The following is an 18,925-nucleotide window of genomic DNA, read 5'->3' as shown; positions in this document are numbered from 1 at the left end:
CATTCACTCAAAGTGTATTTTAAGATTGGAAATGTATTTTGTTGCCCCTTGAAGTGTATTTTCTAATATATTTCCTCACATATTTTTATAAATATATTTTAAATGTAAATTTATTTATATTTTACACAATATATGTAAAAAATAATCCATTTTCCTTTCACTCAAAATTTATTTTAGTATTGGACATGTATTTTCTTGTATGTTTTCATATATATTTCATCACATATTTTCTGACCATTTTTAATTATATTCTCAATGTAAACATATTTATGTTGTCCAAAATATATTTAAATAAAATACATTTTGCATTCACTCAGACCGGAAATGTATTTTTTTTCTTAATACTTGAAGTATATTGAAGTATCCAATATATTTCTTCAATATATTTCCTGTATATTAAATTGACTGAAAATGTATTTTGAGATTGGAAATGTTTTGTTGTTGTTGTTGTCCAAGTGAAGCATGTTTTCTAAGAAAGGTTTTAAATTAAATATATTTAAAATTTGAAACATATTTTTTAAGCTGTGCTGTTTACAACACATATCAAGCATATATTCTATATTTTGGTCAGAAACAAAATGTATTTTTTGGGGGGAAAAGGAGGAAAAGTCCATTTGTTGTTTATAGGGGAAACACTTCATTAGTGGTGCTCCGTTTATTTGTGCTTTAAATCATGTTAAATATGTCTCCTTTAGCAGTATAATACCTGCATCATGATATCTGGATGTGTGCTAGATTTCAGGGTCATAAAGTGACACACAGACGTCATATAACGGTAAATGTAATTAGTATCACAGCGAGAGCGTCTAGACGGCTCCTGCGCAGGTCAGCTCACCTCCTGTAGCGTCTGCACCATCGACTCCATCTGTTCTCTTCTCGACAGCTCCTCCTCCCACCTGCGACACACAGACACACCTTAGATGAGTATAACGGGGCTGGACCGTAGGAATCAAATCTTATCACACACTGAGTCATTTTATAACATGGAAAAGGTGTGCATCACAATATAATTATTTTATATTATGACAACTTTCCTGTTGTGGCAACAGTGCCACATTTTGTGGAGAATCCAATGAATTAAAAGCTAATCTTAACTTTTTAAGGAGCCTGATGGGCTCAAACCACAAGATCAGATGATTCATAACAAATAAATAGTCTGACATCAGTGCAGAAACATGATTCACATGATGTAATGCTTGCAGTAAAACAAAAGACTCAAAGCAATTAATCTTGATTTTGTTTTTGTGCTCTACTAGAACAGGTTTTCATGCTTGAATGTTGATTATTTTCCTCATATTCTCCATTGTTGCAGCTCCTCTCTTCCCAGTCTGTCAGTAACATGCTGTTTAGTTCCTGTCTCTATGAAGCCCCGCCTTCTTAAAAGCACAATGTGCTCTGATTGGTCGGCTGGAGCAGTGTGTTGTGATTGGCCAAGTGCTTCGAGCATGTTTGGGAAATGTCCCGCCCCTTACCATAACTGCCAGTTTCAACACACTACTAACTAACTACTAATCAATCAGGCCCGGCACCTTTATTTTGGGCAGGAATTATTGTGACATGGAAGAAAACTACAATGAAGGCGCTTCTGCTTTGTGTTTTTGCAATAGTGCAAGTATCTTTGTTGCACTCAAGTGACTTGAATAAATAACATAAAGCAGTCCTGCCCAGTCATAGCCATTCATTCATTTGAGTCTGATTGATCCTTGAGCTCAGGAATCCTCCGGTAAACCCCTGGCGTCTGAGGTCTGTGCGCCCACCCCAAGGTGTCTGGAATGGGGCAGCTCTGTAACCCAATACTGACAGTGGAAAAGCAGCAGAAGCTGACCGAAGGGTGGACACATGTGAACTTATTCATGTTACAGATGATCAATGAGACACTGAAAAAATTAACTTAGTGTTATTGGATGCCATTAGAAATGTATATACATATCTAGTTCAGTCATGAAACACTAGAGGGCGCATGCCGATTGGTCCTTTACATGCAATCACATGATTACAAGCTGATTGGCCTCTGTTGATCCTGTGCAGCCAACGAGATTGCTTGCTCAACTTTTAAATAGTCTGAGTTCCTGTGAACTCCTCCACCTCCCCAGCTCCACCTGCCTAGATCTGCTTCGGGATTTCTGTATTTATGCAGCAGCAGCATATCTTACATGCTCACAACAGTGTGTCTGTGTATTTATTAGCAGTAGCAAGTGATTTAAATATACATGCTATAAATATATATAATATTTAAAAGTATATCCTAAGGAAATTTAATTCAGCAAAGATGCATTAAATTGATCAAAAGTGGCAGTAAAGACATTTATAATCTTACAAATAAACAAGTAAAATTACATTTTACTATATATTCACATAGAAAACAGTTATTTTAAATTGTAATAATATTTCATATGTTTTAACTGTATTTTTTATCTAAAATATCGTACCGCCCCCAAACTTTTGATCAGTAATATAAATACATACATATGAATATATATTTTAATAACTGCATATGCATTATTATTATTATTAATAAATATATTTGTTTTCCATAGATATTCGGATGCATGTTTAAAGCAGGCACAGTACAGAATAAAACATCACTTATGTTATTATGTGGTCTCGGTTTGCTTTATAGCAGCCTGTGAAGTCAATTAAAACCAGGAAACAAGAAACCACCGCTTCTGAAAGCACTAAAACCATTACTTAGATGCGTCTGCTGCTTACGTCCTGAAAACTATGATTGACAGCTGTAAAGAGGCAGTTAATCAAACTTGTAAACAAAATGTAGAACGTCTTTGCACGCCGGAGGGCTTCTTTCTACAGGGAATCAAATCATCTCAGAGGCATCACTCCCTGTTGCTACGGCAACGCTTGAGATCACCACAGAAATAGAGCATTGAGTGTGTATCAAGGCCTTGATCACATTTACGGCCTGCTGTGAGGGTTACGCTCTGGCCGGCATCATGGTTACTACGGGGGAGTAAACAGAACACATCCGTCCTCATGGCATGTGACGCTGGAGTGCAGCTGAATGAGCCACATGTCTATAAAGGACACAGACCGACATGATGTCAGCATACTAACTAGGGCACTTGATCATCTCAAGAGACTGAACAGGAAACTGCCCTTAAGACACACACACACACACACACGCTCTAACACACATAAAACACAAAGAAAGACACTTCAGCTAATCACATGCCATCCAAAACACACACCGCTGACCTTTGCTTCCCTGTTGCCACAGAAACTGTGGCAGAAAATACTCTTAAAACCAAGGAAACCTCTTAAAAATGGACAAAACACGTGTTGTTTGTCTCCTAAAAAGTTCAAACACATTCAGCGCTGCAAACTACAAACACTGTAGAGAAATATTACTTACAGCGGCATTTAAAAGTTTGGGTCAGTGTCAATAAGATTGATCTATCTATCTATTGTTCTGTCATTCCATCTATCTATCTATCTATCTATCTATTTATTTATCTATCCATCCATCCATCCACCTATCTATCTCTGGTTCTATCTATTGTTCTGTCATTCTATCCATCAATTTATCATCCATCCATCCATGCATCCATCCATCCGTCTATCCATTTATATTTATCCATCCATCCATCCTTCCATCCATTCACCTGTGGTTTTATCTATCTATCTATCTATCTATCTATCTATCTATCTATCTATCTATCTATCTATCTATCTATCTATCTATCTATCTATCTATCTATCTATCCATTTATTTATCTATCCATCCATCCATCCATCCATCCACCTATCTATCTCTGGTTCTATCTATTGTTCTGTCATTCTATCCATCAATTTATCATCCATCCATCCATCCATCCGTCTATCCATTTATATTTATCCATCCATCCATCCTTCCATCCATTCACCTGTGGTTTTATCTATCTATCTATCTATCTATCTATCTATCTATCTATCTATCTATCTATCTATCTATCTATCTATCTATCTATCCATTTATTTATCCATCCATCCATCCATCTATCCATTTATTTATCCATCCATCCATCCATCCATCCATCCATCCATCCATCCATCTATCTATCTATCTATCTATCTATCTATCTATCTATCTATCTATCTATCTATCTATCTATCTATCTATCCATTTATTTATCTATCCATCCATCCATCCACCTATCTATCTCTGGTTCTATCTATTGTTCTGTCATTCTATCCATCAATTTATCATCCATCCATCCATCCATCCATCCGTCTATCCATTTATATTTATCCATCCATCCATCCTTCCATCCATTCACCTGTGGTTTTATCTATCTATCTATCTATCTATCTATCTATCTATCTATCTATCTATCTATCTATCTATCTATCTATCTATCTATCTATCTATCTATCTATCTATCCATTTATTTATCCATCCATCCATCCATCTATCCATTTATTTATCCATCCATCCATCCATCTATCTATCTATCTATCTATCTATCTATCTATCTATCTATCTATCTATCTATCTATCTATCTATCTATCCATCCATCCATCCATCCATCCACCTATCTATCTCTGGTTCTATCTATTGTTCTGTCATTCTATCCATCAATTTATCATCCATCCATCTATCCGTCTATCCATTTATATTTATCCATCCATCCATCCTTCCATCCATTCACCTGTGGTTTTATCTATCTATCTATCTATCTATCTATCTATCTATCTATCTATCTATCTATCTATCTATCCATTTATTTATCCATCCATCCATCCATCTATCCATTTATTTATCCATCCATCCATCCATCCATCCATCCATCCATCCATCCATCTATCTATCTATCTATCTATCTATCTATCTATCTATCTATCTATCTATCTATCTATCCATTTATTTATCCATCCATCCATCCATCTATCCATTTATTTATCCATCCATCCATCCATCCATCCATCCATCCATCTGTCTATCCATTTATATTTATCCATCCATCCATCCTTCCATCCATTCACCTGTGGTTTTATCTATCTATCTATCTATCTATCTATCTATCTATGTAACCCAATAACCTGCTAACCTTCTGTACAGTAAGATATTTGATGCTCCCGCTGGTCACTGTATTTTCTCTCTCTCTCTCTGTGTGTGTGATTGAGACTGTGGCTGGAGTCTGGACTGATGGTGATTGAACGCTGTTCCTAAAGTGCTGGTGTGTGAATCACGCTGCTACTGCTGCAGAGCTCTGCAGGTCACCGGAGTTCATCACCTGCATCAGCCAATCACAGCACAGCGCATCACTTCCTGCTGGATGCAGGGTGGCGTTATTACCACTGATGCAGAGGACAGAAGGACACAATCTGATCACAATGCTCAGTCTGGACATTTGTACAGGGTAAAGAGAGTCTTACTGTGATTAGAATACATAATCTAATGAATATTTCCACAATAAACTATATGAAGAGATATTAAAGCATGCACTGTGAGATGCTATAATAAGATATTGGATATTAATATCAGTTTACATACATACAAAGCTTTATTTTTCCCCACGGGCAGAAACTGCAGTGTTGCAGCAACAAAAATAGTCTGTCATCAGGTTCAAGATATTACTCATGATATGAGGTATTTGATCTTCACAATTAGTTTTGTGGGTTTTAGTCCATGTCTGTTGACTTTGTCAATATGATAAGTACATTTAACAATTAAGCTGATATACAATACATTTTTTAAATAATACTTTTGTTCAGTAAGGGCACATTAAACTGATCAAAAGTGACATTAAAGACATTTATAATGTCACAAAAGATTTCTATTTCAAATAAATACTGTTCTTTTGAACTTCCTATTCATCAAAGAATCCTGAAGGATCATGTGACACTGAAGACTGGAGTAATGATGCTGAAAATTCAGCTTTGCATCACAGGAATAAATTACATTTTAAGATATATTCAAATAAAAAACAGCTATTTTGAATTGTAATAATATTTCACAATTTTACTGTTTTTACTGCATTTTTGATCAAATAATTGCAGCTGTGGTGAGCAAAAGAGTCTCAGACTTCTTTCAAAAACATTTAAAAATCGTACAGACCCCAAACTTTTATACATTTAAAGTGTGCAGTCTTTAACGTCCAATCACAGTGCAAAAACATTGATGACATGCACATGCATAAATGCACGTTCCGCCCCCTATGGCCTCAAACCAACAGCGGCAACTAGCAAATTATAGTTCTGCCAGGCGTTTATATAAACTAAAGCTTCAACTCAACATAAAGGAGCAACAATCAGTCAGCATCTTTAACACAATGTTTGTTCACTTTCACTTGTTCACCTAAACCCACAATTATAGTGAGGAATGATTTTAATCCACTAAACACTGACCCTAATCTCATCTGGACAGAGTCAGACAGGAATGACAGCAATGAGAGAACTGGTTCATTCCCAAACCCCATAAGGCCAGCTTTCCTGTTTGTTTGAGAAGCTAATATAAACCTTACAAGGACAGACGGCAACAGATGAGAAACCTTGCGTGACAAAGTCATCGCACAGACATCTGGCTACTGACCGAATGCTTTATAAATGAGTCCCATCATGCACTGCACAAAAACACTGGTAACACTTTACTTGAAGGGGTGTGCATAAGACTGACATGACACCTTCATAATCATCACATGACACATGTCATGAATATGATGGAGGTTTTATGAATGTTTATGACAACTGTCATTAAGTGTCATTCGCTCAATTATGTCATTTTTAATGCAAAGATGACATTGTTTGAGATGTCCGAGTTATGACAACTTGACATAAACCAACACATCATAACCTGTCAGTGTCTTTGTCATGACAACTTGACATCATTTAGCTTAATAGGTTAACATTACATTAAACTGTCATGTGGTTGGTTTTGACATGAGGCCATTATAATAGTGTCATGAATATGTATCTTGAGCTCAAGTACAGTGGTACAAATTGAACTTGTCATTAAAATGTCATTAAGTGACAATACTCTGACAAATAATTTTATAACAGCGTCATGACTATTTTTCATTTCATGTTTTTTTTTTTCGTTTTTTTGTTTTTTTTAAGTTTCCTCCAACATAAGGTCAGATAATAGACAATTTCAAATTTCGTAAAAAAGATGACACTGTTATAAAATAATGGTAACACTTTATTTTAGGGTCTTTTAACTAGTTGCTTATTACTATTAGCATTCATATGGCTAATATATTGGCTATTTATTAGTACTTATAAAGCACATATTAATGCCTTATTCTGCATGACCTTATTCTACATTCTTAATCCTACCCAATACCTAAACCTAACAATTAACTATAATAAGCAGTAAATTAAGAGTTCATTGAGGGAAAAGTCATAGTTAATCGTTTATATATGTGTTCCCTATACTGAAGTGTTACCAAAATAATGTAATGCAATGTAAACCCATAAAGCTAAGTAGTTTTTTAAGTTTGATAATTAATCTGCTATGTCATGTTTATGACAGGTTATGATGTTTTGCTAATGTCAAGTTGTCATGACAAAGACACTGACAGGTTATGATGTGTTGGTTTATGTCAAGTTGTCATAACTCGGACATCTCAAACAATGTCATCTTTGCATTAAAAATGACATAATTGAGCAAATGACACTTAATGACAGTTGTCATAAACATTCATAAAACCTCCTTTATATTCATGACACGTGTCATGTCAAGATTATGAAGGTGTCATGTCAGTCTTATGCACACCCCTTCAAGCAAAGTGTTACCAAAACACTTCACTGCTGTTTGAACATCATCAGTTACTGATTGAGGACCTTGTTGGGGAATAAAGTTATAGGCCTACTACAAATGAATGAAATTTCAAATGATAAAATACGCAGATACTGCACACATGATGTGCATCTTTTGGTCTTTATTTTGTTGCATTAGCTTCTTGTCTTGGTTGGGAAGTGAAAATAGAGGGGAAAAAGTATGCAACTGCCAAACTCATAAATACTCACATCCCAGGAGGACTTACCCTGTCCAGAGGTATATGCTAATATGAGATGGAAAATGTTTATGGCCAGCTGTTTGAATCTACAGTAATGAAGGTCTGCTGGCTATAAAAGTTATGGGTCTCTGTTGTTTATTAGCCCTCTTGAACCATCTTGCATGTGAGCACATTGTGTGCAGCTTAAAGGCTTAAAAGACTGCAACCAGTTCCCTGACAATTTTTTTTTTCTGTGACACAAATTATTCTACTCGTCTCAATCTATTCAAAGGTGTGTTGACCAGTGATCCGTATGAGCTGAAATACTGCTGCATGTGCAGAAATAAAATGCAGCAAATGCAGGAAATCAGCGATTTGTTTAATAACATGAGATCCACAGGAGAGAGAGAACACATCCTTCTATGCTCATTCACTGTGTGTGTGTGTGTGTGTGTGTGTATGCAGACAGCAGCCTGACCATAATCAAATTGATAAATCACACACACACACACACCGTGATTTATCACTAATACTCTTTCCCTGACACGTTCATTGGCCCCTCCGTTTACAGCCTGCGACGTCTTCACCATGTGAGTTTATAGCATGTTGTGAGCAAATATTTCACACTGATCATATTGTCCTCCATGTGCAAGAGAGAGAGAGAGAGAGTGTGAATCTATATCATATATATTTTTTCCCAAATTCCATGCTTTTCATTTTCATTTTTCTGGATTCCATTTAAAAGGTTTATTTAAATTTTAAGAATCAAAAAGGATGTCTAATCAATTTGAATTCTTCAAACTGAATGCACGTTGGGATTGTTTACATCTGAGCGCATGTCCTTTTGACGCAGAATACAGCGGTGTTGTTGCATTTTATACGATTGATGGGTAAAGTATTCTTAATTGCCTTATAAAAAATTAATAATTGGTAATAAATTATTATTTACGGTATTCTGAAGTGTACACAACAATATTGTGCATATTCATTATCGCGATTTATCGCATTACCGAATATCGGCACAAGTCTAATTATTAGTAATTGTTGTTTTTACTTTGTGAAGAACAACAGTAATATATGTGTCACTATTTCTTCAACTTTTATTTTGGTGGGTTGTAGTGAAGACCTTTCTGAGTGTATCTGATGATAGTTTTCTCAAATGAAATGATGAAATGCTGCTGAAGTGACTAAAATCCGTGTCACATTTTATCATCTGCTAGAAGAAAAGTAAGCCGCATGATTTGAGGTTTCATTATGTCCGAGTTACGTGTCGAAGTTTAATACTTAGGATTAAAAGGGTTTAACAAACAACATGACTGAGTGTAATTGTGAAGCTTGCTTTAACAAGCACAACAATTATTTGTACAAGACAACAAAAAAAAAGTTCTAGAATTAGGGCAGGTCGAGACAGAAACCTGGAGAATTCCCTGGCTGCGACAAGCATGTTCCTTGAAGTGCATCCAAATAATGATGGCAAGTTATTAAAAAAGGGAAATTCAGTTGCAATGCCAAAGAACACTTACATAATTGTGCAGAATATAAAAATAATACAGGTTGCAGTTTATTCCATGTTTCATTAAATTACAATGGAATAAGAAACAACAATACAGTAGGTTCATTTTCATAGATTCACAGATTTTCTATGAAGAAAAATGAATGAATACATACATACACACACACATACATACATTATATATATATATATATATTCCCTTGAGGCCTCTCTTCTTCCTGAATACAGCACTACAAATAGAGTGAGAGAAAATAACCTCAAAATGATCTCTGTGTGTATCAGTAACTGTTGACCGGAGGCCATACAGAGGACAGACCAGGTCTGAACGGGCATTTTTTTGGTTCCCATGAGGAAAATAGCTTATAAATCATACAGAATGAAAAATATACAAATGCAGAAAGCTTTCTGTGATGGGTAGGTTTAAGGTTAGGGGCTAGAATATACAGTTTGTACAGTATAAAAATCATTATTTCTATGAAAAGTCCCCATAAAACATGAAAACCCAATGTGTGTGTGTGTATTTTGCTGTTGCAAATATTTAAAAAATGAATTAAATTCTTGGAAACCATGCATAACAGCGATTTCACACACATTTAATAAGGTTTCCATTTTTCATAACACCTCTTATCTGTGGCAAAATGGCTTTATTGATATGGGATTTAACAAAAACATTAACCCAGGGTTAACTGCAGTGTGAAAGCCTCAAGAGAGCTTAGAAGACGCCCAACACAAGCTCAGCCCAAAAACTAGGGTGTGATTCAAAAAAAGATGTGGCATGAGGCACAAAATGAGGCGGCTCACGTGTGGATTCAGTGATGAAACTGAGGTAAGTAGACATGTGTGAAACAGGTGTGAACATTTAATACAACAGCTGACACAGTCATAAAGTATCTGAGCAGCTGGAGAAGCAGAAGTGGAAAACCAGTAACGGTTCACAGGAAAACAAACAAACACAGAAAACAAAAATAATCATGCATAATTAACACTCTCAGAAAAAAAGGTACAAAGTTGTCACTGGGTCAATATACTAATGTACAAAAGTGAAATATGTAGCATTTAGGGGTAAATAATGTACAAAGATGACCCAGTGACAGCTTTTATCTTTTTTCTGAGAGTATAGGATATTATTAATAAAATTAAATCTTAATCAAATGCTCAATGCAATTCATTCCTGTGTTGGCATACTTCCTAAAGAAAGCTGAAGCATGACTTATTGAAGAACTTGTCCTTTTTTAAACCTCTGGTGCTGTTTTGACCAAAAAATTTTACGTTTTGCTTTGTTATAATTTTTTACTTCTTCAGAATGGTTCGAAACTTAGTAAAGGTTTTGGCGCTCACAAAAATCATGGACATGATTCGAAAAGGTTAAACGGTCCTTAAAAAAGTCACACTTGTATTGTCAGTGGTCAAAAATGACCACATTGGAAATGAATGCGAGACAAATTTCCTAGTGGGAACGTTTGGTACTGCGCCCAAACAAAATCTTACTGAAAGCTAATTTTTCGAGATGTCAAGCTCAAATTTGGAACACAACTTGTTTAGATTTATATCTTTGATTTTCTCACAGTTTTAGAGCAAAACATGTTTTGGAAAATATATATTTCATATAAAAATTTATTTAAATGGTTAGTTCACCCAAAAATGAAAATTGTGTCATTTATTACTCACCCTCATGTCGTTCCACACCCGTAAGACCTTCGTTCATCTTTGGAACACAAATTAAGATGTTTTTAATGAAATCCGAGAGGTATAGACCCTTTTACAGCCCCTTTAGTACCTTTCTGGACCTTGAAAGTGTTGATTTTTTTGCTGTCTATGGATGAGTCAGATTTTGGATTTCATCAAAAATATCTTAATTTGTTTTCCGAAGATGAACGAAGGTCTTACGGGTGTGGAACGACATGAGGGTGAGTAATAAATGACACAATTTTCATTTTTGGGTGAACTAATCCTTTAACTTTTTTATGTAATCTGCCAAGGATCTTCTTTAAAAAGAGACCAAACTTAAGTCTGTGCTCCAAAGCATTCAAGATTTAAGTTGGAATTGTCATTTTCACGTCTATGCTCAAAAAGTGGTTAAGAGGTAATAAATGATAATAATATTAAAGGTGCCATCGAACGTTTTTTTTACAAGATGTAATATAAGTCTAAGGTGTCCCCTGAATGTGTCTGTGAAGTTTCAGCTCAAAATACCCCACAGATTTTTTTTAATTAATTTTTTTATCTGCCTATTTTGAGGCATAATTAGAAATGCGCCGATTCAGGCTGCGGCCCCTTTAATTGCTCGCGCTCTCCGCCCCCTCCCGAGCTCTCGACTCTATCATTGCATAAACAAAGTTCACACAGCTAATATAACCCTCAAAATGGATCTTTACAAAGTGTTCGTCATGCATGCGTCGGATCATGTGAGTATAGTATTTATTTGGATGTTTACATTTGATTCTGAATGAGTTTGATAGTGCTCCGTGGCTAAAGCTAACATTACACACTGTTGGAGAGATTTATAAAGAATGAAGTTGTGTTTATGAATTATACAGACTGCAAGTGTTTAAAAAATGAAAATAACGACAGCTCTTGTCTCCGTGAATACAGTAAGAAACGATGGTATCTTTAACCACATTTAGCAGTACATTAGCAACATGCTAAAGAAACATTTAGAAAGACAATTTACAAATATCACTAAAAATATCATCTTATCATGGATCATGTCAGTTATTATAGCTCCATCTGCCATTTTTCGCTATTGTCCTTGCTTGCTTACTTTCTAGGGCACCTTTAATACATATTAATATTTAATTTTAAGGATATTGTGGTCTAATGATCGAGCCGGATGACAGGCCGTCACGGTTAATCCAGCCTCCTGCCGGGCCCCCGATAGCCTCATCGCACCCAGTGTGTTCAGCAATGTGCCGGGATGTCCCGCTAAACAAACTCATTATCTCATATCTCTGTCATCTCATGTGCCCGGCGGCCGCAGGCTGTCACTTTCACATCTAAATGCACGCCCAACCAGAGCATATCCCTTCCCGTAATACACCTCAACGACTTCAACATAAACAAGGTGTGGGCAGAAAATACTTTGCATGTTAAGTCCTATCAAACCTTCTCCAGAAAGAACACTTAATTGAGTTAATAGCTTGTTACTGCGGCCAAGAACAGTTAAATTCAAGTCTTTCCTGTGTGATAACTTGCACTGCTGACGCTCGGGGCGGTATTATTCATTGCAAAACCAAAGAGTTTTGATCCAAAAATCACAAGGCTTGTTAGGACTGATTTTATCTTATAGGACTGATATAACAGGTGTGATATAAAGGGTTTGTTTTGTTCAGCAACACCCAAAATACAAGACGACTTTATCCTCTAGTTGACCCACGGTTTCTCAATCGTGCCAAAAAATGGTCATCAGTGCAAGAGTAACAGTGCTAATAACGAATTCTCCTTATAGAAGTGAAGTAAAGGGTCGATAATGCATTAAAGCTCACAAATAGATCTTTAAATCACTCAGAATGTAGTAAAAGGCTTTGAACAAAAGTGTTTGTGCAGCAAAAGGTTCGATATTTGCACAGTAAAAAGTAACCCTGATTATATGCATAAAATGTTATAAAATTGAAATGTATGTAATATTCATAAGTCACCATCCAGTCTGTTTGAATAAGCCATTGCATAATAGAGTAAATATGCACAAATCTTTGAATTATATATTAATGTGGTAATACCTTACAATTATGCATCCGCAAAAGTATGAGATCAGAATCATTAATTTCCTTACAAAGCACATCTCTAAGCATCTCTAAGTCAGAAAATCCACAGGATGCCCATAAATCCCAGGGAACGACACGTCACGGGTGAGACATGCCCTGTGTCGTCATTCAAACACTCAAACTGGACGTGTGCAAGCCTGGCAGAGATCAGCCCGTCTGAATCAGAGCGCGGCCCACCCTAAAGGTCATCCACACCCCCATTCCATCAGCATGAGAAGGACATGCATCGAGATATCTAACCACTGACTGAAATGCTATGAGAAGCCGTCTGTCAAACATTAATGCTCTTTTAATCTGTCCGACCATCCCTGAAACATGACTACATCTCATACTGCCCACGGATGGATGGATGGATGGATGCATCAATTCACTAAACACTTAAATTCGCAATTTCCAGGCAGATTGGTTGTGTGATAGTTTATAGTCACAACGTCCCTCAGGAGAAGCTGCTCGCTGCATTCTGCTAATTACAGCTTTAATTTTTAAACCAGCAGAAGAGGAAGAGAAGCCTCCAAAAATGAAACCTCAGGCCTCCTGCATTGATCCACGGCACTGAAGCTAAATTCAGCTGCGATTCAATTATTCATGCGGGAGAAAGTGTCCTGGGGGTCTGAGCTGATGGAGGCTGAGGCTCTGAGCTGATCGCACTTTGATTTTGTCAGTTTTGATTAATGGTGATTGGGGTGCAATTTGTGGAATATTTAATATTATTATATTTCACATTTTCTTAATATTTTTGTGGAAACCGTGAATAGAAAGTTCAAAAGAACAGCATTTATTTGAAGCATTAGAAATGTCTTCACTGTCACTTTTGATCAATTGAATGCATCCTTGCTGAATAAATGAATTAATTTCTTCAAAAGCAATCATACTGACCCCAAAGTGTTGAATGGTAGCATATATACCCAGTTAAACATATATGATATTGCATTTTAATATCCAATTTTGTGAAAAAAGACTTAAAAATGTTCATTCATCACACTGGAAGTGAAAGGTCAAGTCAAGAGAATTGCATTGTGGGACACAGTATGTCACACAGTGGATCTATACAGCATATTGCAGCAAAATGTAGTAGGTCAGTGGGGATTTCATGCTTCCAGCACATCTGCATAATGTCCACAGTAAGACTAGAGATAGAGAGAGAGAGAGAGAGAGTAACATGCTGTACCAAACATTTATATCTCTCTTAAAGGATTAGTTCACTTCAGAATTAAAATTTCCTGATAGTTTACTCACCCCCATGTCATCCAAAATGTTTGTCTTTCTTTCTTCAGTTGAAAAGAAATGAAGGTTTTTGAGGAAAACATTCCAGGATTTTTCTCCATATAGTGGACTTCGGATTGAAGGTCCAAATGTCAGTTTCAGTGCAGCTTCGAAGAGCTCTACATGATCCCAGACGAGGAATAAGGGTTTTATCTAACGAAATAATGTCATTTTCTAAAAAAAAAATAAAAAATTATATACATTTTAACCACAAATGCTCATCTTGCACTGCTCTGTGATGCGCCACACATTACATAATCATGTAGGAAAGGTCACGCGTGACGTAGTACTGTGGTAGTACTCCTCCAACATCAAAATCATCTGACATCATTGTTTTACCTTTTTATTTTAAAGGCCGTTTGACTTAGTCTTTGCACGTTTGCTTTATAAACACTGGATCAGTACTTCTGCCTACGTCACGCGTGACCTTTCCAACATGATTACGTAATGCGTGGCGCATCGCAAAGCAGTGCAAGACGAGCATTTGTGGTTAAAATGTATATAATTTTTATTTTTTGTAGAAAATGAGCGATGGTTTCTCTAGATAAGACTCTTATTCCTCGTCTGGGATCATGTAGAGCTCTTTGAAGCTGCACTGAAACTGACATTTGGACCTTCAACCTGTTGGTCCCTGCTGAAGTCCATTATATGGAGAAAAATCCTGGAATGTTTCCCTCAAAAATTTCTTTTCAACTGAAGAAAGGGGGTGACATGGGGGTGAGTAAATTATCAGGAAATTTTAATTCTGAAGTGAACTAATCCTTTAAGAGTTAATGTATGTTTTCCTAAAGAAGTCGTGGCAGCATGTTGCACCAGACTGCAATAGATCAACATGTACATACAGAAGCCAGTGTCCCGACTGCAGTTTATCACACCCTCTTCCTCACACACACACAGCACTGAGTGCGGCAGGGAGACACAAAACACATCAATCTCTGCTGTCGCTCCAGTAGGCTGTTGTTGACCATTCAGAGCACGAGAGAGACGTCTGAAGATATAGTTAAAGTCACAGATACTACAGTCAGTTCACTTTCTAAATGATTTCTTCATTGCTGCATTGATGATAAAGAACAGGCTGTTTTAGAGGTGAAGCAGAGGAAGAGCAATATCACTGAAGTGTCTAGGAAATCAATAAACTTCACAAACTCAGCGGGTTTGACCAATCATTGCACATGGATTTTCACGCAGTGCAAAGACATTAACGTCTTCTTTTTCTGAATGATGCAATATTGTGAATGTCTCATCCAACGAGCACATTCTTTTCATTTTATGAGAAATGTATATAAATACCAATATATTTAGAAGCGTTTGGCTTATATTCCAGCAAAAGACAACTAAAATATTGTTGATTAGCAGCAAAGATTAGGACTGTTCACTCCTATTAGTTATGAATGGGAGAAAATGCAATGCGCGCAATATGGCAGAATACGCCCCGCCTTCTAAGCAAAAGAGCCACTCGCTGATTGATAAAGTCAATGGAGATGCCGTTAGTCTCCGCTTCCCAAAGAAAACTGAGACTCGTGCTAGGACTGTGCATATGCAATGAAAAAAATACGCTTTTTTAACGCTATTTGAGCATAAGAAACAACATTCATGGGACAGGTCATGTCAGATTTTGTAGCTGATTTGAAATATATGTTATTTAATTGTGAGTTCGCCAAGCAGTTTTGGGGATTTCAGGATTCCTCCATTCAAATAGATAGGATTTGGGCTTGAATGCCTGAAATAGCTGCCCGGAGGCATTGCAAATATGGCCGCCGAGTGAAAAGACTTTCCTTGAAAGGGACTTTGTTAGTAGCAGTGTTTGCAGTCAAGCATCATTAATACTATTGTATTAATGTACTCATACTAATTATTCAACTTCAGCAGGAAATATAGCTTAAATTATGCGTGTGCTATTACTTTTCTAAGTGCACACTCATAATTGTATTGCATAAACAGAAGCACCACTATTTCAATGAGACAGAAAAACAAGAATAAACTAATATGCACCTATTCTAACATGATGCTCTGGAATGGTGATATCAATCGATTACATATTTAAATCTAATTTACTACATTATATGCCAATAATTAATCAAAATAGATGCAAATAATTACATGCATCACTATTTGCTGAGAAAAATCCCTTTACATAGATTCAGAATGCAAAGATATTTTTGTAGCATTTAACAGAATACAAAAAGTGGCCTTTTATACGATATATACTGATATATTTTAGTGATGCATTAAAAACTCAATACAACCTTGAGTCCATATTCTAAACTTAGACTCAACACACAAGTTAACACACAAATACTCAATGCATGTTCATATCTGGGAGTTGGTTTGTGCATATTTGAGCATTATAACCAAGCTGATTAATTATTTGTTAATAAGCTTTCAAACGTTAATCACTTGTTAAGACTTAAACATAATGAATTAGCTGGAGCCTGTTGAGGCAAATGCTCATGTAGGATCTGCACTTCCCAAACACACGAGTGAATGATATGTGTGTGGTGTAATGTACACCAGTGATTCACATGAAGTAAACTTCAGTCAGCACTAAAGAGCAGTGTGGGGGTTAGATATCTTAAGCAGGAAGAACTACAGACACCGAAGGAAGGTTTACATGCACAATGTGAATGCTGAAATCTGTTAACATGGGCGCTGAAATAAACACACACTGCTTATACGATCAGCATGTCAGAAAACACACGTGCATCGCCATCTGTTAGCAAATGCATCACCAATTCACTTTTAATGTGTTAATAAGCTTGTTCTGAGAGCACTTATGTACTTAGAGCAACAATTATTTTAATTCTACTGATTCACATGGAATGGAATAATCTCTGAATGTCATTAACTAACTTTCCTTTGGGTGTGAAGCCACTGAAGCATTTATGCATTAACAATCATTATGTCTCAAGACTCAAGAATTTATTGCCATTGCCATTATTTGATTGCATCTGAGCATCTGGATTTTAGTATGAATTTATGGCTTTCCAAGACCCAGTAAACAACAACCTTTTAGCCATTTTTAATGTCTGCCGATAACTATTGCTTAGAAACATAATTGCACACCATTTTGTAATTGTGCAGGATTTTATGCATCAAAGTTTAATACTTAGTATGAGCAATAGAAACTGTGAAGCTGATCTTAGGGCCATCGGACCAATCAGAGTAGAGTAGATCAATCACAACAGACCGGGTCGTCTGACCAGTCTGATGTATATTATGAGAAAATTAAAGTGTTTTTTGACTTTGGATGCATGTAAATCTATTGTAGGAGACTCTAAAACAAACTGAGGAGCCTTTAAAATAGCATAATAGGGTACTTTATGTTTCATTTAACTCCACTTATGGACTAAATGCTTGGTAAACTTCCTGTAGAACATACAAAAGAAATTCTAACAAAGAAAACAAAGATATTGTCCTATTTCATATCCGAACTTGTCTGACCCATTTGAAGTTCCTGTGTGATGTCATAATTGATGGTAATCACAGACAAAGACAAGCCCACAACACCAACAGTGTTATAAGGGTCTTCTGAATCACTCGCAGGATGACCAGGATGTGATACATACAGGCTTGTTTCCTCTTTGCTCGCCTTCGTTTTGTGCTCATTGTTGTGGCTTTTCTGAAGGGTAAGGCAGCAGTATTTACTAGTGAGTCAGCACATGCCTGGGCAGAAAGGGCAGCTTGATCAAACACACACACACACACACACTCGTATTCACGCGGCTCCTCTGAGGTCGCAGTGTTTGAAGTCATTCAGAAGTCATGCATTAATAAAACCCATTCAACATCCAAATGTAATCTCATTCACAAAGGCTGGAAATCATGAAATCTGTCATCATGTCTGTGTCATATTATACTCTAAAATCATTAGAACGACATAGAAAAATTATATTTTGGAAAAATTAATTGAATAAAATCATATTTTAGCAGCATTGTTTTCAGCACATTTTAACCTCAACTTTTCATTACTGTAATGCATCATATTGGTTTACTTTTACTATTCCATGTATTTCAATTATGATATACTGTACAATATTTGTTTTCAGTATTATCTTAAACCAATACTGTTACACAAACAACCAACAATACTTTTAATCCTAAATAAAATGTATTCATTAATAATTTTTTGTATTACAGTAATATATATATATATATATATATGGGTCAATGATGTGACAGGTCATTTTTTTTTGTCCAAAGGCCTTAATAATAATAAAAAACAAAGATATGACATCCAAAGTATGTAAGGTAGTACAACTAGATCTCTTTTATTGAATCCAAAAGGTTTTAATTATATTTTGCAACATTTTAAAGATTTTGAAGTGTCAAAAGGTCATTCGGTTTAACCGTCCAAAGGCCAATACAGCCATTTCATTTGTGATTAAAATATCTTAAAATGTAATAAATGTATATATTTTTTATTCTGGCATGATTTTATAACATCATATATCAACAT

At 36.0% G+C, this 18,925-nt stretch overlaps 1 protein-coding gene across 2 annotated transcripts in view; it reads right to left on the bottom strand.

The window, feature by feature from the left end:
• iffo2b (intermediate filament family orphan 2b) overlaps positions 1–18,925 on the bottom strand; it is a 34,081-nt gene that overhangs the window by 12,722 nt on the left and 2,434 nt on the right. For both annotated transcript variants that reach the window (XM_048172603.1, XM_048172604.1), the window contains exon 2: positions 836–896. In XM_048172603.1, coding sequence (XP_048028560.1) covers positions 836–896 — 61 coding nt within the window. The remainder of the gene's footprint in view (positions 1–835; positions 897–18,925) is intronic.

Source organism: Megalobrama amblycephala, linkage group LG21 (assembly GCF_018812025.1).
Source record: "Megalobrama amblycephala isolate DHTTF-2021 linkage group LG21, ASM1881202v1, whole genome shotgun sequence".
NCBI lineage: Eukaryota > Metazoa > Chordata > Actinopteri > Cypriniformes > Xenocyprididae > Megalobrama > Megalobrama amblycephala.
This window is presented reverse-complemented; position numbering and strand designations above follow the sequence as displayed.